The sequence below is a fragment of the Zingiber officinale genome, chromosome 8A, assembly GCF_018446385.1.
Source record: "Zingiber officinale cultivar Zhangliang chromosome 8A, Zo_v1.1, whole genome shotgun sequence".
Taxonomy (NCBI): Eukaryota; Viridiplantae; Streptophyta; class Magnoliopsida; order Zingiberales; family Zingiberaceae; genus Zingiber; species Zingiber officinale.
Window position 1 is genome coordinate 30,643,119 of NC_056000.1, and position 25,225 is coordinate 30,668,343.

General features: G+C 36.3%; 3 protein-coding genes across 3 annotated transcripts in view; all 3 read left to right on the forward strand.

The window, feature by feature from the left end:
• LOC122008282 (transformation/transcription domain-associated protein-like) overlaps window positions 1–13,022 on the forward strand; it is a 60,239-nt gene extending 47,217 nt beyond the window's left edge. Inside the window, exons 23-36 of the mRNA XM_042563965.1 lie at window positions 3,493–3,762; window positions 3,836–4,192; window positions 4,501–4,907; window positions 4,985–5,411; window positions 5,536–6,834; window positions 6,913–7,173; window positions 7,243–7,533; window positions 7,628–8,095; window positions 10,716–11,147; window positions 11,245–11,523; window positions 11,684–12,086; window positions 12,178–12,326; window positions 12,439–12,645; window positions 12,740–13,022. Of these exons, the coding sequence (XP_042419899.1) occupies window positions 3,493–3,762; window positions 3,836–4,192; window positions 4,501–4,907; window positions 4,985–5,411; window positions 5,536–6,834; window positions 6,913–7,173; window positions 7,243–7,533; window positions 7,628–8,095; window positions 10,716–11,147; window positions 11,245–11,523; window positions 11,684–12,086; window positions 12,178–12,326; window positions 12,439–12,645; window positions 12,740–12,859 (5,370 nt within the window). The 3' untranslated portion in view covers window positions 12,860–13,022. The remainder of the gene's footprint in view (window positions 1–3,492; window positions 3,763–3,835; window positions 4,193–4,500; window positions 4,908–4,984; window positions 5,412–5,535; window positions 6,835–6,912; window positions 7,174–7,242; window positions 7,534–7,627; window positions 8,096–10,715; window positions 11,148–11,244; window positions 11,524–11,683; window positions 12,087–12,177; window positions 12,327–12,438; window positions 12,646–12,739) is intronic.
• A 6,135-nt stretch (window positions 13,023–19,157) lies between these two features.
• On the forward strand, window positions 19,158–20,490 carry LOC122011369 (peroxidase P7-like). The gene is made up of 3 exons (XM_042567751.1): window positions 19,158–19,419; window positions 19,513–19,704; window positions 19,790–20,490. Exons 1-3 carry the CDS (start codon window positions 19,207–19,209, stop codon window positions 20,345–20,347), a joined length of 963 nt encoding a protein of 320 aa, XP_042423685.1. The 5' UTR covers window positions 19,158–19,206; the 3' UTR covers window positions 20,348–20,490.
• Window positions 20,491–22,445: 1,955 nt separating this feature from the next.
• LOC122012253 lies at window positions 22,446–23,259 on the forward strand. The gene is made up of 2 exons (XM_042568731.1): window positions 22,446–22,653; window positions 22,723–23,259. Exons 1-2 carry the CDS (start codon window positions 22,471–22,473, stop codon window positions 23,233–23,235), a joined length of 696 nt encoding a protein of 231 aa, XP_042424665.1. The 5' UTR covers window positions 22,446–22,470; the 3' UTR covers window positions 23,236–23,259.
• The last annotated feature ends 1,966 nt before the right edge of the window (window positions 23,260–25,225 follow it).

Genomic DNA, 25,225 nt, shown 5'->3' on the forward strand with positions numbered 1-25,225 from the left:
GTTCTATTAGTTTCACTTACCCATGATTTAACTATTTTGTTTTTGCTAGCATGTCTATTTACTAAGAACATGTATAATCTATCTCAAGTTTTTGACTTGTAGCCAAGTCTAGATTTATTGTCCACGACTCATTGAGATCCAATTATCATATTTAAATATTTGGAGTCCAAAGTGAACCTTTCCAACGTACCTTTAAGTTCCTCAACTTGAAACCTTTCACAGAGAATTCTCTTCCTCTAGTTTTTGACCTTGATTTGAGGTTCCTTCCTGAAATTTATTAGTTAACGACTAAGGTCGATCTCCTCCTTAAGGTCTTTTACTTCCTTAAGAAGTGACGTAACCCGTTCTTTGAACTTAGCTATTTGTCTTGTTAAACAAATAATAATTGCATACAATTTCTCTACTAAAGGAGAGATTACATTATCATCTTGTTGGTCTCGAACAGACTCGGACTCGGACCCATGATTTGCCTTGGATTTGGACTCAGTTACATCTTCCTTTGCCTTTAGGGCCATGAAGCTGGTCTGGTCTGGTTTGTTTGAGTTTGGCTCTCTGAGGATGACTCATTCCGGGTGGCCTTTAACGCTTTCATTCTCCTTTGTTTCTTTGTCTCTTTCATGTTGGGCATTTTGTCTTGTAATGTCCTTTTTGGTTGCATCTGTAGCAAATCATCTCCGCTTTAGCTTTTTTGGTTTTGCTCAGACCGGGCTTAAATTACCTTTTTGATGTCCCTCTTGGTGAAGCCTATTTTCTTTTTGATCATCTTCCAAACCAAGTTGACAATTTCCGATGTCAATTCCTCGTCGTCTTCGTCTGAATCCGACTCATCTTCGGATTTCGATTCCGGTCAAGATCTTGACTTCGCCTCCTTGCTCTTGGTTTGACCTGCCATTAAGGCAATAGCCTTTTCGGTTTGATTTGAGTTAGCCTGCTCATGTAATTCAAATTCACTAAACAACTCATCTAATTTTATAGTAGAAATATCCCTAAGCTTTTAACGTGTACCTTATAACATCTCGGTTTTCGATTGGTTTCCCGATCGAGTGAAGTCCATTCAGGATGTCCTTAGTATTGCTTGTAGCTAGGCCACGGACTCACCATCCTGTATTTTACAATTGAATAATTTATTTAAATATAGATCTTGCTTAGTTACCTTTGAGTCGTTGGTTCCCTCGTGGAGTCGAATCAACTTGTCCTAAAGTTTCTTGGCATTGTTGAATGGTCTGATTTGATTGAGTTCTTCCTTCGTCAGTTTGCATTGTAGGGTGCTTACGGCTTGGGCGTCGACTTAAGCTTTCTTCTTGATATTGGCGTCCACTGTCCACTTTTCCCATTCCAGTGGGACAAATAGTGTGAATCCCTTATTTACGACGATCCACATATCGATCTCCTTGAATAGGGGAGGACAAACAATACTATATCCTCTTGATGGGCCATTTCTTTGTTTGCAAAATTGAGACAAAAATGATTCTCCAAGACTTTTTAAGGTCTTAGGTAAGTAGAGCAATAAAAGCGAAGATTAATAAGATTTATAAGAGATTTGAAAAAATGATAAACAAAAGAAATAAGAATTTTTAAGATTTGAAACTCGAATGGTGGTAAAACTAATTTAGAGTGTCATCGCTTTGATACCAATTGTAGGACTGAATAAAACGATAGGGGGAGTGAATATCGCTTGTAATTTTAATTTTAAAACTTTTCTTTTGAAAATCAGAACATAGCAAAAAGATTAAAACACAACACAAATGAGACAAGTTCGTTTACTTGGTCCACTACCCCGGTTCGATTGACCGATCCACAATTTATCCGGCTCGATAAACTGATCCAGATATAGTTTTGGGTCGATCGAACAACAAGTTCGGTCAATTAAACCCCGTTCACGCCATCTTCTTGTTCAAGTTCATTTGCTAACTAGGTCTTTCCTATCACGCCTGATCTATTTTTGGTTGCTTGAATGCTGTGTAACATGGACGCTCTAATTTGTTTTTTTTTTTGTTGAAGTGTCGGACAATACAGACACGGGCACGACACGTAAATACGCGCGTCAGATGGCAAAAACTGTGTCATTGACTTTTTTAAAGTTTTACCAGTCGGATAAGGCTAGGACATGGATAGGGATACGTTTCCAGATACGTTTGAGCTCAATTGTAAAAAATTAAAGGTTGCTAGAGTTAAATTGAAAAACAATAAATTTCTAAGGACTAAATAATAAATAAATTAATTAATGATGAAAAGTAGTGTTAGTTTTGGATGTTTAAATTTTTTTATTTGTTTAAGATGGATTTGGTGTTTTATATTTTGTTATGTTTATTTTTTGTTTGTAATGGATATTATGATTGATGTAATATAGTTTTCTATCTAGGATTTTTAATTTTTAATACTATATATATATATATATATATATATATATATGTATATATATATATGATATTTTTATATTTTTAATAATTGCCGTATCATGTCTTATATTTTCAAAATTTTCTGTATTGTCATATCCGTGTCGTGTCCAATACGATACCCATACCTGGATCCATGCAACATAGCTTGAATGCTTGCCGCATTAGCTTCGTGTTGTTTTCCTTTCGCCACGTTAGCTCTCCAATGCTTATCCCTTGACATATCAGCTGCCACATCATCATCTCGAACCTTATCCATGCTACATCAACATCCTGGAGCTTATCCAGGTCATGTCACCAGACATGTCAACATTCTCAGCGAAACTGTTGTCACATCAACATAGGCTGCCAACTACCGAACACGATTTTTCGGCCGAACGTACATTTCGGTCGCCTGAACATGGTTATCCTACAAAAAAAGAGCTAGCACAATATACAATATATAATAACAATGGATGGATTGGTTCCTTAGTTGGATCAACGCCCGACTAACAAGACTACCCTCATCCCAAGATCGAGACACGCCTTGCAACCTTCTGTTCAGAAGGTCCTCTCCTAAACTTACCTTATCTTTCTTGCGAAACATTCGGTCCAGTTGATCAACTGTTTGGGCTTCCTTTGCTTAATGTCAAATCTCCTGATCCACTAGGACTTCCTTTGACTCGATGTCCGGTCCATTAAGTCTGTCCTCCCCGACGTCCGGTTTGACAATCCATTTGGTCTTCCTCTGCCAGGTGTTTGACCCTTTGATCTATTAAGACTTTGCTTAGTATCCAGTCTATTGACTTGCTAGGGTTTTCCTATCAAGTGACCTGTACACTTAACACCTATATCAGTTCTCAAGGGCTTAACTTTAAACTCTTTGTCAACATCAAAATTGAGGTTCGATTATTTGGTGCTATTTGCACTTAACAAAATGGATGTGTAAGATTGAGATTGTTTTTTATTTAGAATATGAGGTTGTATTAATAGTTTGATTTCATAGGATACCTTTAATATATTACATTATTGGTGAGATCCATTGTTGTTGCAGGACATGTCTACTTCAGCTGCCCTCATTTCTAATCTCAGTTTCTCATCTGGTTTTTCTAAATAGGTTGCTTTGGTAATAGAATCTAAGGATAAAGAATCAACTTCTATGTATAAACAAACTCTGGAGTTACTGACTCAAGCTTTGGAGGTGTGGCCAAATGCGAATGTTAAGTTCAACTATCTAGAAAAGTTGCTTGGACAACTTCCACCTCCGCAGGCTCCTCAATCCAAAGATCCAGCAACAGCTCTTGCACAGGGGCTTGATGTCATGAACAAGGTCTTGGAGAAGCAGCCACGTATATTCATCCGCAACAACATAAATCATATCTCACAGGTATCTCATTACATATATTTAATTAAATGAAATTTGTTAGAAGCGCTAAACTTTTTCAATTTCTGTCTTACAGATATTGGAGCCTTGCTTCAACAGTAAAACATTGGATGTTGGAAAATCTCTTTGTACCTTGCTCAAAATGGTATTTACTACCTTTTCACTTGAAGCGTCTGGTACACCACAGGAGGTTAAGTTACTATATCAAAGGGCTGGAGAGCTTGTACAGAAACATCTAGCAGCAGTCACAGCTCCTCAAATATCTCTGGAGACTAGCAATGCTAACTCAATGATTACTTTTGCTCTCCTTGTTGTTAAGACTTTGACTGAAGTTCAGAAGAACTTTATTGATCCATTCATTCCTATGCTGCTTCGTGTACTTCAGCGTTTAGCACGAGATATGGGAAGCTCTTCTGGTTCACATATCAGACAAGTACGTAATTGCGTAAAAATAAAGAATTAATTGACTATGTTTTTATGGCATTCCATGTTCTTCATTTTTCAATTTCCTGACTCATAGATGTAACATCTGAAGGGTCATTGTGCTGCTGTTTAGCTTATGTAGATATTGCAATAGAAAGCAAAGAGGTTTAGGCTATCAAATGATGTTAGATTGGGCTCATTACTTGATGAGAATTGCTACATTCCTAGAGCATGTGATGATCCCTTAGATCAAGCATGAATTGATTAGAGTTGATCATACTGATGCTGATCAAAAGAACAATGTGGCTTATATTGCAGGGACAACGGGCAGAGGTTGATCCATTAATCAATGCACGTTCAGCAGTCGACTCATCTTCTGCCATTTCAAACATAAAATGTCTCTTGAACCTTGTAACTGAAAGAGTCATGCAGTCACATGAGTGTAAAAGGTTAATATGTCAAATTCTGCAAGCTCTGCTTTCTGAGAAGGCTACAGATTGCAGTGTGCTTTTGTGTGTCCTTGACACGGTGAAGGTGTGGATTGAAGATGATTACAAATATTCCTCTTCTAGTGCATCAAGTTCAGCTCTAACTCAAAAGGAGATAGTTTTCTATATGCAAAAGCTATCATTAGTTGAATGGAAAAAATTTCCTGCAGCTTCACAAGAAGAATGGCATGGAAAATATTTACAACTTCTCTATGAACTTTGTGCAGACTCGAAAAAGTATTAACTTAGAATTTATTCTCTTGTCCATATATCTTATGCCTTTATTGTTGCCTAATCTTTTTGATTCATAGCAGGTATCCTTTGCTCCTTTGCCAGGAAGTGTTCCAGAAGGTTGAAAGGCAGTTTATGTTGGGTCTAAGAGCCAAAGATCCAGTAGTTAGACAAAGATTTTTCATGCTGTATCATGAATCACTTCCTAAATCTCTATTTAGCAGATTGCATTTTATCATCCAAAATCAGGACTGGGAAGCTGCAAGTGATGTTTTTTGGCTAAAGCAGGCCCTTGACCTTCTGTTGGCGATCTTAGTAGAGAAAGAGCCCATCATGCTAGCACCAAATTCAGCACGTGTGCCACCAGTAATGGCATCAGGAAGTTTTCCTGAGATGTATAACGTCCAGCACACATCTGATTCGTCAGATTGTACAGATGGAGGTTCCCTTACTTTTGACTCTCTTGTGTCTAGACATGCACATTTTTTGTCTGAAATGTGTAGACTTCAGGTTTGTTTTCCCTATATGGAACTTCACATTTTTGCAACTTTGCTTGCTATGTTCTTACCTTCAACTTTGTAAATCTATGGATCCTTATTCTATATTTATTCCATCCATAACTTTCTTTGTTTAGGTGGCTGATCTTGTCACCCCCCTGAGAGAACTGTCTTATGCGGATGCTAATGTTGCATATCACATGTGGGTTTTAATATTCCCCATTGTCTGGGTGACTTTACAGAAAGATGAACAAGTTGCACTTGCCAAACCAATGATAACTCTGTTGTCAAAGGATTACCACAAAAAGCAGCAAGGTAGTAGACCTAATGTTGTGCAAGCCCTACTTGAAGGGCTTCATCTGAGCCACCCACAACCGAGGATGCCGAGTGAGCTTATCAAATATATTGGAAAAACTTATAATGCTTGGCATATTTCATTAGCTTTATTAGAGAGTCATGTCATGCTGTTCATGAATGAGGCTAAATGTTCTGAATCACTGGCAGAACTATATCGACTTCTTAATGAAGAAGATATGAGGTGTGGATTGTGGAAAAGAAGATCAATTACTTCTGAAACAAGACTTGGATTATCACTGGTTCAACATGGTTATTGGCAGCGGGCACAAAATCTTTTTCACCAGGCAATGATCAAAGCAACACAAGGTACATACAACAACATTGTTCCTAAGGCAGAGATGTGTCTTTGGGAAGAGCAATGGCTTTCCTGTGCTAGTCAGTTAAGTCAATGGGATGCCTTGGCTGATTTTGGCAAGAGTATAGAAAATTATGAAATTCTTCTTGATTGCCTGTGGAAGGTTCCTGACTGGACTTATTTGAAAGAGAGTGTGATTTCTAAGGCTCAAGTAGAGGAGACCCCTAAGTATCGTCTAGTTCAAGCCTTTTTTTCTCTTCATGACATGAATGCTAGTGGTGCCAGTGAAGCTGAAAACATCGTGGCCAAAGGAGTTGACCTTGCATTGGAGCAATGGTGGCAGTTGCCTGAATTTTCTGTTCAGTCTCGAACACCTCTGTTGCAGCAGTTTCAGCAATTAGTAGAGGTTCAAGAATCTGCAAGAATACTTTTGGACATTGCAAATGGGAATAAACAACCCTCGGGAAGTTCAGGTGGCAATATGAGCAATATATACGGTGAGCTCAAAGATATCCTTGAGACTTGGAGACTGCGCACGCCTAATGAATGGGATAACATGTCTGTTTGGTATGAACTACTGCAATGGAGAAATGAGATGTATAATGTTGTGATAGAAGCATTCAAAGACTATTCTCAGACCAATCCACAACTTCATCATCTTGGTTATCGTGATAAGGCTTGGAATGTTAATAAACTTGCTCATGTAGCTCGTAAGCAAGGGCTCTATGATGTATGTGTAAAAATCTTGGACAAGATGTACGGTCTTTCTACAATGGAAGTGCAGGTAATTTTTGCTAATGGATGTTATGATATTCCATACTTATCTCTTTTAGTGTCAAACTCTCTTTGTTTAATTTTTTAGGAAGCATTTGTCAAGATAAGAGAGCAAGCAAAGGCTTACTTGGAAACAAGAGGAGAATTAATCAATGGTCTTAATTTGATCAATAATACTAATCTTGAATATTTTCCTGTAAAACACAAAGCAGAAATATTTCGCATCAAAGGTGATTTCTTATTAAAAATGAATGACTCTGAGAATGCTAATCTTGCATATTCCAATGCCATAAGTCTATTTAAGCATTTGCCAAAAGGATGGATAAGTTGGGGAAACTACTGTGACATGGTATGTCAAGTTTGTGCTTTGATCTATGCATAGATATTGTGAGAAGTGTTACAGTCTTTCCTCTTTCAGGTTTACAAGGAGACACGTGATGAGTTGTGGTTAGAGTACGCTGTGAGCTGCTTCTTTCAAGGCATAAAATATGGTGTTTCCAATTCGAGCAGCCATCTGGCACGTGTTCTATACCTTCTTAGTTTTGATACACCAAATGAATCTGTCGGGAAGGTATTGGATAAGTATTTGGATCAGTTACCACATTGGGTTTGGCTTTCTTGGATACCACAACTTTTGCTTTCTTTACAAAGAAATGAAGCTCCTCATTGCAAGCTAGTTCTTATGAAAGTCGCTCAAGTTTTTCCTCAGGTCAATCTCAAATAGACTGTACATTTTTGAAATTATTGATATTTTTCATTGATAAGATACCTTTATTGAAATTTTGTTTTGAAATCTTTCTCAGGCCTTGTATTACTGGTTACGTACCTATCTAATGGAACGTCGTGATGTTGCTAATAAATCTGATTATGGAAGGCTACAATTAGCTCAGCAGCGAATGCAACAAGTTGCAATGGCAAATAATGCTGGTTCACAAAGCTTGGTTGATGGTAATCAACGAGGGACCTCTCATCTCAGTGTTGCATCAGAAATTCAGACACATCAAGGTTCTCTTGTTGCTAGTGTTGGCTCACATGATGGTGTAAATTCTCAAGGACAAGAATCTGAAAGATCTGGAACTATGGAAGGTAATGCCAATAGTGTGCAGGACCAAACTCCACAAAATCCAATTTCTGCTGAAGGTGCTCATATTCCTTTAAGACGCAATGGCGGACTTGGTTGGGTGGCTTCTGTCGCAAGTGCTTTTGATGCAGCAAAAGATATAATGGAGACTCTTAGAAACAAACATCAAAACTTGGCCAGTGAATTAGAGGTGAGGTTTAACTCTAGGATCGTTCTCAAAGACCTTTGTTTTTCTTCCACTTTTTATCTACCAAAGTACATCACATCCTCACATGCTATGAGGTCAAAGGGTGTAAACTAGAATGACTTGGTGACAGTTGGAATCTTTTCTAGCTTTGCATGTAATTTTTATCCATTTTGCATGTTGTAGGATTATATTTGAATCATAATTTGAAGGATGACGCCCTATTTGATTCTATAAATTTTGTACATTATAGTTTAAGGAATTTGAAAAAGGAAATACAAAAACTCATTAGAAATCAAATATATCCTATTAAATAAATGCAGGCAATTGAAAATTGTGTCCATTTTATCAAAAAATGAAACCCAGTGCATCATAAACACCACAAAAAGAAAAGAATCTTCTACTATAGAGAAATCGAGAGGTTGAGATGTGGCATAGAAGAGTTATTGTATTTCTTTTTTTCAGCATTTTCACCATCATAATCATCTCCCTCCAATCCTCTTTGTTCTCAAGTGTTGTTTTTTCTTTTTCATTTTTCTCTTTTATTAAGGAAATAACAACAATCAAACCTTATTCCATTAAGAGAGGTCGACTATATGGATCATGCTATCTAAACTTAAATTTCATATATTCTATCTTTATTCTACTAAGTCTTAACACCTTCAACTTCAAATATCTCCCACCATGTTTCGAGCTTAACATTTTGGATACGTTTGGTTATAATGTAATAAACTTTGTAATGCAATGTAATATAATCTTGATTACATTAATACATTTGGTAATGTAATGTATGCAATCTTTGATTACAAGGATTCTTTTGTTTAGTGTCCATTATTTTTTATAAGGAATGCAATTCATATTATTATAAAATGATAAAAATATCTTGTGACTTTTGCCGGAGGCGACGACCGGCGGCGATGGTCGCCCACCTCTACCGGATGCAGCGGCAGTGGTCGGCAACCTCATAATGATCAGTTGATGCCGAAAATGAACTAGGAGTATATTTGACATTTAAATTTTACTTAAACATTGACCTCGTACATGGTGTTGGACTTGTAATCCAGATTACAAAATTTTATTACCTTTTGTAATCTAGATTACATTATATTAAAGCTTTAAAATTGTATCAAATAAAATAATTAATATTGTAATATAATCTTGATTACATTACGAGGTGGATTACCTCCTACCAAACGTAGTCTTCCTCTTTTAAGAGTCTCATCGGCTAAAACAATATCATTGTAAACAACATGCATCATGATAACTTATTTTGGATGTGTCTAGTGAAATCATTCATAATTAGTATAAAAAGATATAAACTTAGAGCCGATTTTTGATCTAACCATTTTTTTTATAGGAAATGGTTCAGTTAATCTACTTGGAATCCTCATCTTGTCATTTACATCATCATCATCATCATACATATCCTTACTTATCTCAATATGCGCTGCTATCACCTTTCTTTTGTAAATTGTTCACATTATTTCCCTTGGAATTATGTTAGAATTTTTTCTAGGTTAATAAATACCATATGTAAGTCTTATTTTTTTTAATACTTTCAATTAGTTGTCTAAGAAGATGTATAGCTTATATTGTTGACATTTCAGACATGAATTCAAATTAATTTTCGATCACTTTGATCTCCTTAATCTTTTTATCTCACTTTTATTTTCAAAGTTTCATAATATGACTCATTAACTTGATACCCTTATAATTTTCACAATTTTATACGTCTTTTTTCTTATATGGGGGATTAAAATACTTATCCTCTGTTGATAATGTATCTTCTTCATTTTCAATATTTAGTTGAATAACTTCGTAAGCTATTCAATACATTAGTTCCCTAGGCTCTTCCATATTTCTATTGGAATATCATCCCATTTAACGCCCATTGTACTTTTGAAATTTGAATTCTCTAATAAAAATTTAAATTTCTAAATCGCTTTGACATTTCCTAAGATAAGTTAGTCACCTAACTCTTCATTAAAAAGGTAATAAAAATACCTCTTCTCTTGCTCCTTTATTTCCTCATCCTTCATTAGTATCTTATTAGATTCATCTTTAATGTATCTTATTTGGGTAAGAATAAGATCCCTTGTTTTCTCCTCGTTCGCTTTAGCTATTCTATAAATACCCATTTTCCCTTGGCCTTCTAGGCTACTGCATACTTTTAGAGATTTCTTCGTTTTTACAAGTAACTTATAGGTTGGTGCTTTCTCTTTCAATTTCTTATTGTACTTTCTTATTCCACTATCAAAATATTTTATTTCTCTCTTGATTATTGTTGCTGTTGCTATTGTATTATGCTCACATGCTTGTTATGCGATCAATTTAAGTAGCAACTGCCTTGGTATGATCATGGTTGTTAACAGATACTTATTGTCTTTAGAATTGCACAATTTTTGCTGTAAACTTTTGGAACATTTGCAACTAGTGTACTTATTCCATTATAACAAGCAACAAGTTTTTTTGGGGATTATTATACACTTCAAGATAAATGTTTTGAAATGATGAGAGGTGTGCCTATTACAGTTTTGAGATGGTTTTATGGGTCTGTGTTACTATGTTAACTAGGTTGGACAATTTGTTTTGGAGTATTCTGATTATGACATTTCTATTTGTTCAGGTTTTACTATCTGAAATTGGTTCAAGATTTGTGCCGCTTCCTGAAGAACGGTTACTAGCAGTTGTTAATGCATTGCTTCATCGTTGTTACAAGTATCCTACAGCAACAACTGGTGAGGTGCCGCAGTCTTTGAAAAAGGAGCTTTCTGGTGTATGCAGAGCCTGTTTTTCAGCAGACGCTGTGAACAAGCATGTTGAATTTGTAAGAGAGTATAAACTAGAATTTGAGCGAGATCTTGATCCAGAGAGAGCGGCAACCTTTCCTGCTACTCTCTCTGAATTAACAGAACGTTTGAAGCATTGGAAGAATATTCTTCAGCTTAATGTTGAAGACAGGTTTCCTGCTATCTTGAAACTTGAAGAAGAAAGTAAAGTATTGCATGATTACCATGTTGTCGATGTAGAAATGCCAGGACAGTATTTCACTGACCAGGTCCGTGTAAATTTGTTAAGATCACAATTGAATTTTTTTCTTTTGATTGATTGTTAACTCTGTTAGCGTTGTATATTTAATTATTGTTCTGTTACAGGAAGTTGCACCTGATCATACAGTTAAGTTAGACAGGGTTGGGGCAGATATTCCAATTGTGCGGAGGCATGGAAGCAGCTGCCGCCGCTTGACACTAATAGGATCTGATGGTTCCCAGCGCCATTTCATTGTTCAGACATCATTGACTCCAAATGCTAAGAGTGATGAGCGTATGGTTCAGATATTTCGTGTACTTAACAGGATGTTTGATAAGCACAAGGAATCAAGGCGCCGTCATCTAACTATTCATACACCAATAATAATACCTGTTTGGTCACAGGTGAAACAGCACTTTCTGCATTTCATTTTGTTTATTTGCATGAACAATTACTCTTATGCACATGTTCGATCAGTTCACATGTTTTGCAAAATTTTCTTGCTTCATCTTGCATGCAAACAAGTTGTTGATATATGTACCAGAACTGATTGTTGCTTTTCAGGTACGAATGGTGGAAGATGACTTGATGTATAGTACATTTCTTGAGGTCTATGAGATTAATTGTGCACGCCATAATAGGGAGGCTGATATCCCCATTACTTTATTTAAGGAACATCTTAACCAAGCCATTTCGGGGCATGTCACACCTGAAGCAGTTTTAGAGTTGCGCTTACAGGCATATAATGAAATTACAAAAAATGTGGTGAATGATAACATATTTTCTCAATACATGTACAAGACTCTCCCAAGTGGCAATCATTTTTGGACATTCAAGAAACAATTTGCTGTCCAACTGGCACTCTCTTGCTTTATATCGTACATGTTACAGATTGGTGGCAGGTCTCCCAATAAGATTCTATTTGCTAAAAATACTGGCAAGATATTTCAAACGGATTTTCATCCTGGTAAGATCTTTTTGTCATCTTGACTTAATATAAATGATTCACCTTCATTTTAAGTTTAAACTGATCTCCTTTCCTCTTCATGACATGGAAGCTTATGATGCGAATGGAATGATTGAGTTCAATGAGCCAGTACCCTTCAGATTGACAAGAAATATGCAAACATTCTTCTCTCAGTTTGGGGTGGAGGGTCTCATTGTATCTGCAATTTGTGCTGCTGCTCAGTCAATAATCTCGCCAAAGGTAGCTCTCGTTTCTTCATCCCAATGCTTTGAGTACTTATACTGTGGTAAATATGTGATGGAATTCGCTTACTTCACCTCAACTCTATGATATGTTAATTTTCGATGTGCAGCAAAGCCATCATATATGGCATCATCTTGCTATGTTTTTTAGAGATGAGCTTCTTTCTTGGTCATGGAGAAGGCCCTTAGGAACTCCACCTGCCACAGTTGCTGCAGGAGGGGTCAACCAGCTGGACTTCGAGCAGAAAGTGGCGACCAATGTTGAGAATGTCGTTTCACGTATTAAATCAATAGCGCCACAATGTTTTCCCGAAGAGGTATAACTTTTAAGCCTGTCATTCGATTCTTATGATTGAATTGTTCTTTAGCGTTTGACATTATGGCATTATTTGACGGTGCACTCTTGTTTAGGATGACAATACTACTGACCTGCCACAGTCTGTCCAAAGAGGTGCGACCGATCTAGTAGAAGCAGCCTTGGAACCGAGGAATCTTTGCATGATGGATCCAACATGGCACCCATGGTTCTAACTTCTCTCTCTGATATTTCTAATTTACGACATCAGTAGGCGAGCCAAATTTTTAGGTTATGGCCAACATGAGATTATTTTGTAAATATTTAGATTTTTTTTTCATCTGTATATAATTTATTCAGAAGTATCGTTCGATAATTTTCTTTTTTCCCTCTAGTTTATCTGTCGACTTTACAACTTTTATCTATAAACAATTGACATAAGTCTATTTTGAGAGTTGGTTCAATTGGTACGTGCATCCCATGAACTCTCTTACTGGTGTGAGACAGTCACGAGAGGTCATGTTTTTTATTATCCAGCATTTAAAATAAAATGCCAACTGAATCTATTAAAATAGTGCTTATATTTGGGAGGTGACTTACTGGTGTTTGAGGAAAATTTTATTTATATTTGTTTAATATATAAAAAGTTAATTAAATAAAAAATTGAATAATTTATTAAATTAAATAAATAAATCCTAAATCCTATTTATAAATAAATCATGTTAATTAATAATTTTTTTATTAAATTTATAAAGATAAATACATTTTTAAAATAAATAAATATTTTTTTATTAAATTCATTAATTAGTAAAATAAATTTTAAATATAAAAAAAATCAAATAAGTTTAAATTTAGAGATCAACGAGAAGGCACAATGACTTTAATTGTCTTTCGAGACAATAGGTGGCAAGGAGATCAGGCTATTCTAGCCACTATGGAAGTGGACCTAATCCAAGGAAGCCAGATGGTCTATGTTATTCCTGAGACAATGTTTACTATTGGAGACTTCTTCCGAAATATCCAAATTTCTATATTAACAAAAGGCTATGAAGCATGGTAAAATAGAGAAACAAACCTCCTAATCACTCGAGGACTAGTAGGTAGACTATCCAATACTCCTAATGTGGGCTTTGCTTATGAAATAATTATGTTGCTGCTTAATCATCTCGACAAACTATTTACAACGAACGGGATGAAGAAAAATACAGAACTAATAGGAAGAATTAATAGCAGTATTAATTGAAAGAGCAAATGTTGTTTTTGAGGAAGTAGACATCACTACTAATCCGGATATTGAAGACATCAGCTATCCTTACTGGTACACAAACTTTCTCCTTCTGCAGTTATTCCTTTTCGAAAATCTTCTGGTGCTGCAGGACTAGACTTAGCTGCAAGTGAAGAATGCACAATTCCCACCCCCCGAGGTCGTAAACTAATCCCAACAGGCCTCAGTATGGAGATACCATAGGGAACCTATGGTAGGATAGCCACGCGATCAAGCGCAACATTTAAGCTTGGTCTTGATATTGGAGCTGGAGTCATCAACAGTAGGATATCCTCCTGCAAGAGCTCAAGAAGGCCCGTATGCATTTCAGCCAATCTATGAACAACCCCCGAAGGCAAAATTTCGAGGAGGAATAAATAATAAGTTGTGGACACTACCATCGGCCCAGCAGTAAAGTGGGGCCTTATTTGTTATCCCAGAGCAATTGGGATTGTTTGATGATGTATTTTCTCGTTGGGAATCTATAACGGAATTATGTTTCAAATCAAGTTTTTACAGATACAAAGGATAAGGTGGAGTTTATAGAAAATTTATTAGGAGAAATAGAAAAGATAACATGGGTACAATGGCGGATGAGTTATCCAGCAGAATATGAGGCTCTCATCCAAATTGGAGAAGGAAGAGAAGGAACACAGAATATCCTATCCCAAATGAGAAGAGTATTTTCTGCAGAAGATCCCGTCCAAGGATCCACTATTATCCAAGAGACAGCCATATAGAAATCTTGAAAAACTTTCTTGTGATAATGTAAAAAACATTATCTAGTACATCAACGATTACATGCGATTAGCTATCCAAACAAGAAGACTCTATGTTGGACCAGAGCTCTCTGAAAAATTCTAGTTCAAAATGTCAGGAGATCTAGGCAATCGAATTAAAGGGGCATTTGATGAAAAGTATCCTGGCCTAACAGTGGAGTGTTCCCAAGAGTCATTTTCGCGCATGAATTTCTGGAGCAAGAATGCAAAGATGCAGCCTTCAAAAGGTCACTGAAAAATCTCTCTTTTTGCAGTCAAATTCCTATACCTGACTATTATAAAAATCAAGGGCAGAAAAGGTTAGGACTAAGGCAATCAAAAACATACAAAGGAAAGCCACATGACACACATGCAAGAATCGAGAAGAGAAAGCACTTAGTCAGAAACAAAAAGTGTAAATGCTACCTATGCGGACAGGAAGGATATTTTGCTCGAGAATGTCCCAATGAGAAGAGAAATATCAAAAGAGTAGCAATATTTGAGCAGTTGACATCCCAGAAGATTGTGATATCCTATCTGTCCAAGAAGGGGAGAACCAAAGTGATGCTATATATAGCATATCTGAAGGAGAAGATGATATGAACGATTCTATATATATGTTGGGACAGGTAGATAGTGGTTACAGGCTGCAGATAAAAGTCTCTGGTCAACAATCAAGCTGCCTCCATGATTGGAAGTTAACTACCTCCACAATTTACAACATGTACCTGTTGTAAGAGGGCTACTCTTCAAAGGGCAAGAATACATTGCCCCGAGTGTTCTATAACAGCATGCAATCTATGTGGGCCATACTACTTCAACAAAGAGGTACCAATAGCACCATCCCCTCGAACTCCCTTCTTTCTGCAAAATCTTATACAAGAACAAAGATATTATATTACCTGGTGCGAAGGAGAAATAGAGCGCTTACAAAAGGAAGTAGCCTATTATAAAAAATAATTTAAAGAATTGTTATTGGAGAAGGACTTAAGGGCAGAATTCTAAGCCCTAGAGGAAGAAGAAGAAGAGGAGGAAGCTACAAATATGCTTCTCGAAACAACTACCATTAAGACCGTAGCAACAACTCCAAGCCCAAGGTTAGTAAAGAATATGCTGTATAACCTGACAATAGAAATTGATATCCCAGGGATTCCAAAATTCTCCCTAAAGGTAATACTAGACACTGGAGCTACAACCTGCTGTGTCGACCAAAGGTCAGTATCAAAAGATGCACTGGAGAAAAATACTTTTGAAGTCAGCTTTAGCGGAATTAATTCTCAGCAAAAGGCTAATATGAAGCTGAAGCAAGGAAGAATGACTATATGAGATAATGTGTTCCGAATACCATACACTTACAGCTTTCCCATGGTATTGGGAGATAATATTCAACTCATAATCGACTGTAATTTTATACGAGCCATGCATGGGGGACTACGAATTGAAGGAAATACGGTAACATTCTATAAAAATTTGACAACTATAAATACTTTACCCTCAATTAATGCAGCAGCAATAGAGGAAATGCTCAATTTTTCAGTCGGGAAGACCAGTTTTGACTTCCAGCAAAAATTTAGCTCATTATTAAAGGAGCTAACTAATCAAGGATATATTGGGGAAAACCCCCTACAACATTGGGAGAAGAATAAAATACTTTGCCATCTTGATATCAAAAATTCGGATTTTATTATTGAAGACAGACCGCTCAAACATTTGACACCTCAGCAGAAGGAAACCTTCAGTAAGCATATAAAGGCATTACTAAAACTTGGCGTAATTCGACCAAGTAAAAGTAAGCATCGAACCACAACAATTATTGTCAACTCCGGGACAACGATTGACCCGAAGTCAGACAAAGAAATAAAATGTAAAGAAAGAATGGTGTTCAACTATAAACGCCTGAGTGATGGTGTTCAACTATCATCACTCATTGGAATGTGCATGATAGGAAAAAAACAATCAGTAAAAAAAGAAAGCTTACAAGGTGCAAATTGATAGAAACTCAAGATGGATTCTGGACTTTTTATTTTATTTTATGACGATGCTTTACCTGGGTGGAGAGGCATACTAATTCAAGTAAGGGTTTCACATCTGCATTGGCATAGGGGCGAGCCGTCTGTAATTAAACAACGAGGTTACTCGTAGGAGGCAAAGAGAGCCTGGAGAAACATGATATGTTTCCTAATGGCCCAACATTGCAGAAGAGGTCATTTTTACTAGGGAAGAAGTATTTTTGGCCTTTTAGTCAAACTTCACATAGACGGTGATCTATTCATCAGTTGTTTACACTAACAATCAACAAATGTTAAAGCACCTAACATATTAAGTGAAATACTCATTCGCTGATTGATTTACTTCATCCGCCTTTGTTGTTCTATGTGAATATACCACTTGACAGGTTAGTGAATGCTCATTCACTGTTTGATCCACTTCATCTTCTACTGTCTTAATTCTTCTATGTGGATTATCTCCAATGAATTTAAGGAGACTAATTCCGTGCGCCGAACTGTTGCTTGTCTGAATTGTTTTTCTTCCAAGAATAGTTGATCAGCCACAATTTTTCCTGCAGGCTGAAGGAGCTCCACCAGAAATGTCCTAAAGAAATGGATGCCTATGCTGGCTGCATGTACTACTATTCCAATGAGTTTGACTGGTCGCAAAGAGCAGGAAGCATTTGAGAAAGCTTACCCAATATCCAAGTAATCCTCAGCTTCCCTGCGCTGACCTTTTACTTTGAATCATATTTCATTTGAACAAATGTTGGTCAAGATACTTTCCTATTGGCCAACATCTCTTACTTTCTACTGCACGGAGAATATTTTATGCTTGATTTACTTGGTTGAGAGAAAAAAAAAAAAAAGTTAGGATCCAATTTATTGTAGCCTACACATTTACATGCTACAACTACAAATTTAACTTTAAAATATCTTAACTTATGATTCAGGTTGAATCACAGGATGTATAATATATCAAATCGAGAATTTTTGAATGATTTTGATTTGATATATTATGCGTCTCATGATTCAACTTGAGTCAAAAAATTATGACATCTCAAATTTTATTCAACATACACGTTGTAGTTGTTACAAAACCTTTGTTGATACAACTATAAATTCAACTTTAAGAAATTATAGTTTTTTATTAAGATTGAACTATGAGACACGCAATATATCAAATAGAAGCTTATTCAGAGATCTTTAATTTGATATATTGTGCGTCCTGTGATTTGAGTTAAATGTTAGGACCTCTCAAAATTTACTAATATATATGTAGCAGTTACAAAATCAAAGTTGCTAAAACTACAACTTATAACTTTGAGATATTATAACTTTTAATTCAGCTTGAACCACGGGACAAATGATATATATTAAATTTAAATTTGTTCAGAGATCTTTGATTTAATATATTGTAGGTCCCGTAATTCAATTTGAGTTTTGACTCTTAAAGTTTATCTAGTAATTAAATTTAAATAATTTTAATTAAATTAATAAATAATATTTTAATATTAGATCCTATCATCCGGTAGTCATTCAATAGAAAAGAAGAATTCAGTGGGATGGTAAAAAGTAGGACCGACTCCCATGCAATGAGAGTTTGAAACTCATACTGAGTACCTCATACATCCACGGTGTTTGTGTCACTCATGATATAAGATCGTCTGCAAGGACTTATCTGTGCATCTCGAATTTTTCCTAGTGGTTAATTAAAAATTTTGGTGGGATCGGATAGTCATCTCATTAGTTGGATTGAAAAACTAAATACATGTATTATTTAAAAAAATAATAATAATACTCTGACCGATTCACTTACAACGGCAGCCAGCTTAATATATTTATGCAAGAATTCCTCTCCTTTCGGAGAATATCTAAGAAAAAGCATTTCAAATCAACACAAGGAAACCAATTAAACGTAAAGAAATAGCCACGTTCATACCAAGATCTGCGGAATAGTCCACAACTCTGCCTAATTACCAACTAAAGTCATGAGGTCGATGACAAAGTTTCCCTGCTTGGCACACAAAAGTCAACCTCTCTACCAGTTCCTTATGTGAAATCTAACTACTTGTAAGAGCATTTCAACTCATGGCCCAACAACGGCAACAACTCCTTCCTTTCTCTCTGAAACACTTTAGCATCTATATTTATTGCTAGGGTTGCTACTCACTGATGATGAAGTTCAAAGTGGGACAGAGGTTGACTGCCGATCGAGTCTTTTTCTAAGCAGACATGATATGGTGTTAGGTGTACAGTCCTCTTTCTGTTTCCTGAAATTTAATTCGGTTGGCAGGTAATTAAAGGAATTAGAAGACTCATAATGGATCGATGCTTTTTTAGTAAAGCAATTCACTTTTAGCATGCATCTTTACCTTAATATATCATCGATACAAACGTGCTTAATTACACTCCTTCTGCAGTGTGAATGTCTTTTTCCTTCATGCAATGATAAGTGATATAATTAATCCCCTGCATGCTCCCCTATATAAACCCAAGTATTTGGAACTCTCTTCTCATCCCAAACAAGCTCGAATTAGTAGCTTAACGATACAGCTAGCTAGCTATAATTCATGGCTTCTTCCTTGGCAGTGTTCCATGCCTCTTTCCTCGTCATACTACTTTCTATAGCTTGCACAAATGCGCAGCTCTACACTTCCTTCTATTCATCTTCATGCCCGAACATCTTTTCGACAGTGAAGCCAGTCGTTCAATCTGCTATTTCAAGGGAGAAGCGCATGGGCGCCTCACTTCTTCGCCTCTTCTTCCACGATTGCTTCGTTAATGTGATAGAATAGTATTCATAATCGATGATGGTCAAAACTAATTAACCTCTATATATCCACACCTAACTGATCGACTATATGTATATATTATAGGGCTGTGACGGATCACTGCTGTTAGATGACACGAACAGCTTCACCGGGGAGAAGACGGCCAATTCAAATAGAAACTCAGTTAGAGGATTTGACGTTGTGGATGGCATAAAAAGTGCAGTGGAGAAGGCCTGCCCCGGTGTGGTCTCCTGTGCTGACATCTTAGCGATTACTGCGAGAGACGCTGTAGTAGCTGTAAGTAACTGTCCAAACTATAATATGTATATATAGATATAGTTGAGATAGAAGGATATAATTCTCATCCATCCATTGAATCTAGCTTGGAGGGCCAAATTGGGAGGTGAAGCTGGGGCGAAGGGATTCGAGGACTGCGAGCCTCTCAGCGGCCAACAACAACATCCCTCCTCCAACCTCCAACCTCGGCAGCCTCATCTCCAAGTTCTCGGCGCAGGGGCTTTCGGCTCAGGAAATGGTGGCGCTCGTAGGGGCTCACACCATCGGCCAAGCTCGATGCACCTCCTTCAGGGATCATATCTATAACGACACCAACATCGATGCTTCGCTGGCCGCCGAAAGGAGGTCCGGTTGTCCCAGGACTCGGGGCTCTGGCGACGGCAGCTTGGCACCTCTTGACCTGCAAACCCCGACCAGCTTCGACAACTACTATTTCAAGAATCTCGTCGCCAAGAAGGGCCTGCTGCACTCCGACCAGCAGCTGTTCAGCGGCGGATCGACTGACTCGCTGGTGAAGGCATATGATACTGACCCGAGCAAGTTCACGGCGGACTTCGTGGCGGCCATGATCAAGATGGGGGACATCAGCCCGCTCACTGGATCTCAGGGGGAGATCCGCAAGAACTGCAGGAGAGTTAATTAATTAACTAGCCGAATTAACCAAGTGTGATGCCATTAATAATACTGTTGTAATAACGGACGAGGTTATAACTATGTGTGGCGGTCGTTGTGATATTAATTATCCTTGTTTTTTTTTTTGTTTACAAGATCACGATGTTTCTGTGGGAATCCATGAATTTTCTTGTTGCCATAGGAATGAGTTCTAATTTACCTGCCGGGGCAGCCCGGACCATACACTTTGGGAACATCTTAATTAACGAGGAACGTCTCTATATCAAGTCACACACTTCGGAATATCCCCGCATCAGCTCATAATTGGAGAACTTCTCCGGTTGGAGGCCTGCACTGACTATTAGAGGGTTACGTCGGCCATGATTAGTGTTTTGATGCATGTTAACGTGTAGGCACGTGGACAAGGAATAAGGGGAACTTGTTCTTCTGCAACAGTGGTGATGTTCTCCGCATAATTTATTGTATATTCAATGAACGATTTTATAATCAATCTTGTTATATATGATGTTTGTCGATACTAAAATATATTACTTCTTATGTAGAAAATTATAGTGACTTTAAATCAAAGAACTATTTATACTAATTATAATCACTATCAAAATGCTTATGACATTCATATAACAATTCATAAAACATTCTCATTATGAATTAATTTAGTATATATTTTCTAATATATACCAATATATTAATTTGATATTTTCTCTCATAATCAATTCAAATAATTGATATGTTATAGAATAAAATCTATATTATTGTATTTATTTAAATTTATATAGATATAAAATAAATATAATAACTATAAAATGTTATTTATTATTGGAGTAAAATACGATATTGTTCATCTCAAGCGGTTTAGTATTGCCGATCCCACGATAAGATATAGGTAGGTAAATCATGGGAGGTATTTTTCCTAGTGCAGTGACTTTTTGCACGAGAGAGATCATATACCTAACTAAGTTGAAAATTGACAATAAAATTTATTAGATTAAATTAAATACTTATACATAGGTACTAATTATACCAACTAACTAGGAGAAGTCTATTATTAAAATATAATATAAAAATCTTATATCAATCAGTTTTTTTTATTGGTTTTTAAGGCTGACACTAACGAAAGCTCACTTGATTTATATATCTCGAGTCTGGGATGTGGAGCATGTGGACGGAGGTTGATGGACTTGAGTGGATTCTTATCCAGGTATCAATAAAAGAGAAATTTAAAATTTTTAGAGAAGATTTTTGTAGTTTTCTTATACAAAGTATAAATTGGCGATTTAAAATATTAAAGAAGATTTCAAAAGAAAACATCAATTATAGGGTAAAATATTTTTTTTTAGCAAAACTCAAAAAGACGCCCTTTTTTATCGGAATCGTTAAAAGAGGAACACGCACATTTTTTTTTATTTATTATCAAAGGAATGTTCAATCACAGTTTTTTTTTTCAAAAATATCTTTATTTTCAATGATGTTGCAGTAATGATCTTATACTGCTACAATTATTAATTAGAAATGAAGTGGCTATATTGTAGCAACTATGGCCTTTAATGATAATAGCTCATAGTTAAAAGTATAAGATAGTTATGATCTCGTAACTATTATAATAATATAAAAAATAAAGATGTTTTTTGACATAAAAATGTACTGAGACGTGACACGGGATAAGCCACTGTTTTGATAACAAATAAATAAATTATTTGTTTTTACCATTCCAATTAAAGAACGTTCTTTTTGTCAATGCTAATGAAAAGAGGCTTTCTTTTCATTTTTGCTCTATATTTTTCTTATACAAAGTTAACAGATGCTAACAAGATTGTGGAATTGAAGGTGTTACCACTATAATTATAAATCTATATACAAATTCTAAAAGCTCAAGTGCACTCACTAACGATACCTAATTGATGAAGTGATAGTGCATGCTGCCTCGTATCCTCATTAATTTGATATATATAGCTGGAAACCAAATATTCTCGACCATTACTGTGTATATGTATATATATATATATATATATATATATATATATATAATGGTCAAACCATTACTACAAGTGTACATGCATTTGTCACTATATATATACATACATTACGATGCACCTTTGAAATTTACAATTGTCCTGCAGATTGAGAGATCTAGTGATGGATTTGAACAGCTATCCCTTGGATTTGGTTCTAGTCCCCTTTAGCTTTCTTCTGACAGCAAGTTACCACAGTTACATCTGGTTCAACTCCAGCTCCAAGGCCAAGTCCAAGAAACCTGCAGCTAATGCAATCAGCTTAAGCATCACCAACAGAGCATCATGGAACCAGAGCATCCTCCAGGTACGAACAGCAAGCATTTTTGATATATAAAATAAATTCTTGTTTTTCTTTTTCAATAAATGCGTGCAGGGCAAGAGGAAGGACATGCTCGGAGTGCAGAGCCTCCGCAATTCGCTGATGTCGGCCATCCTCTCCGCCTCCACCGCCCTCGCGCTCGCCATCTCCCTGGCCGCCCTCGCCAACAACGCCTTCAACGCCCACCGCCTGCTCCGCCACGCCTTCTTCGGGTCGCAGGCAGGGCCGACGGTGGCGCTCAAGTACGCTTGCGCCATGATCTTCCTCCTCTTCAGCTTCCTCGCTAATTCCCTGGCGGTCGCCTTCGTCGTCGACGCTTGCTTCCTAGTGAGTGTCGTCGTCGACGAGGAGGAGGAGGAGGAGGCGGAGATGTTGGAGAAACAGGCGCGGAGGATGCTGAGGAGGGGGTACGTGCTCGCGGTGGTAGGCAACCGCCTGCTTTTCGTATCGCTGCCGATGCTTTTGTGGTTGTTCGGTCCGGCGGCCATGGCGCTGTCATCGGTGGCGTTGGTGGTGCTGTTCTATGAGCTCGATGTGGGCATTACGTATGGGCCTCAAAAGACTTAGAGATGTGTAATAAATAATACAATTATACGAGACGCTTAATATTAAACTTGAGTTAACTATAATTTGGTAAACAGAGGCGTTAAAACTAAAGAAACAGAGAGAATAAGAAAAATTATTTTGAATGATTTTACTACTGCAGTCATCAAGATTTATTTATATATTTTTATCAGATAATAAATTAAAAGAGAAATTATCATAATAACATTATAATCATATCAATAAAGATAATAAATCTTAATTTATTTGAAAATATTATTTTACTATTTCAGATTATGATATAGAATATGATAAATCTTAATGGATTAAAATCAATTTAATATTATCCTATTTATATTTTTGCTATCCGTAAATGGTAGCAAAAAGTAAAATCTGTTATCCCAATGATCCCACACGATTTATCCTATGATTATTTATGAGGAGGTAAATCGAGAAGATATAGTTGACCAATAAAGACGAGGGTTTTTTTCAACTTGTTAAAGCATATTGTCATACAACATATTTTGGATGTAGTAATTATGAAAAGATGTAATTATGAAAGAATAGATTCTAGTTAAATAATTTCGGACGTCACGTTAGATAGAGCTTTGTATCCAACTTCAATGCTTAAATGAGAGATTATAAGCTATTTCTTTCAAAGCCCATAAACCAGATTCATCTTAAAAAAATATGATATATCTACTAGTATAACTGATATTGTTTGAAAATCATGCAGAAGGTGTTGATTGGTCCTAGGAAGATCATACCGGTTCTACTATACAAAAATTTTGTACAAATGTCGAACTTTTCCTAAACAACCTATTGTGTTTTTTAAAAATTAAATTAGGAATCGCAAACGGAACTTAACATTATTGATTCCAAAATTTAACTTATCTGTTTTTAACGGTTTAGATTTGGATCGCAAACAATGTTTAATATTATTGATCCAAATCCACCTATGTTATAAATTTAATTAAATATTAATTTCTAAAATTGGCTTCCAGGATTGCATAGCGAGACACTAGTCCTTCTTGGGTATGGGATCATCCACCACCGCTTAGACAAAGCCTTTTAAGGAAAACTAATATTTAATTTCCTTATATAACTCTAGGTTTAACAAAAAAGAACAATCGAATCACAAATTCAAAAAATAAAAAAACACTAACTCGAATCACAAATTCGAAACTCTAGAATCATATGCCTTTTGTATTTTGAATTCATACAAAGAAAAACTAGCATGATGCGGAAAACAATTACTAGTTATACCTTTTTTTTGTATGCTAATAACCTTGAGATCTTCTGCCATATTCCTCACCTTCTCTTGGACGTCGTATGGGCGACGATCCTCCAAGATGAACACCACCCAAAAGCTCCTTCCTCCTTCTCTAAAATCCGGCCACCACCACCACAAAGAAATAAAAGAGAGCAAGGGGAAAGGAAGGGGAGAGGGCCGGCCACAAGAGGGAGCACAAGCAAGAGAATAAGAATTGATACATCATAAGGTCTCTCCTCCCTTTCTTTTATAATACTTGCCCAAGGCAAATAAGGAAAGATTTTTTTACAAAAATTAAAATCTTCCCCTTGATTTCCTTTCCTCCTTTTATTTTCCTTTTCCTCCTCTTTTATTCTCTTAATGGCCGGCCCCTTGCTTGAACACCAAGCAAGGGTGGCGGGCCCCTATAAAGAGGGAGAAAAATATTTTGTAAAAATTTTATAAGCAACGAAGGAAAACTCTTATAAAATTTTACAAGCTCTCTTTTAATTTCCTAATGTGATGTTTAAAAAAGGAAAATTCTAAAAATTAAAACCAAATTTTAAAATTTAAAATATTTCTTCTAAAATTTCTTTTTTTATCATGGTTACAAAAAAGGAATGTTTCAAATTTAAAACTCTCTTTTTAAAAATCATGTGGATGGTTAAAAAAGGAAAATTTTAAAAATTTTAAAACTTTCTTTTAAATCATGTGGCCTAATTCAAATAAGGAAAATTTTATAATTTTAAAATCTCTCTTTTA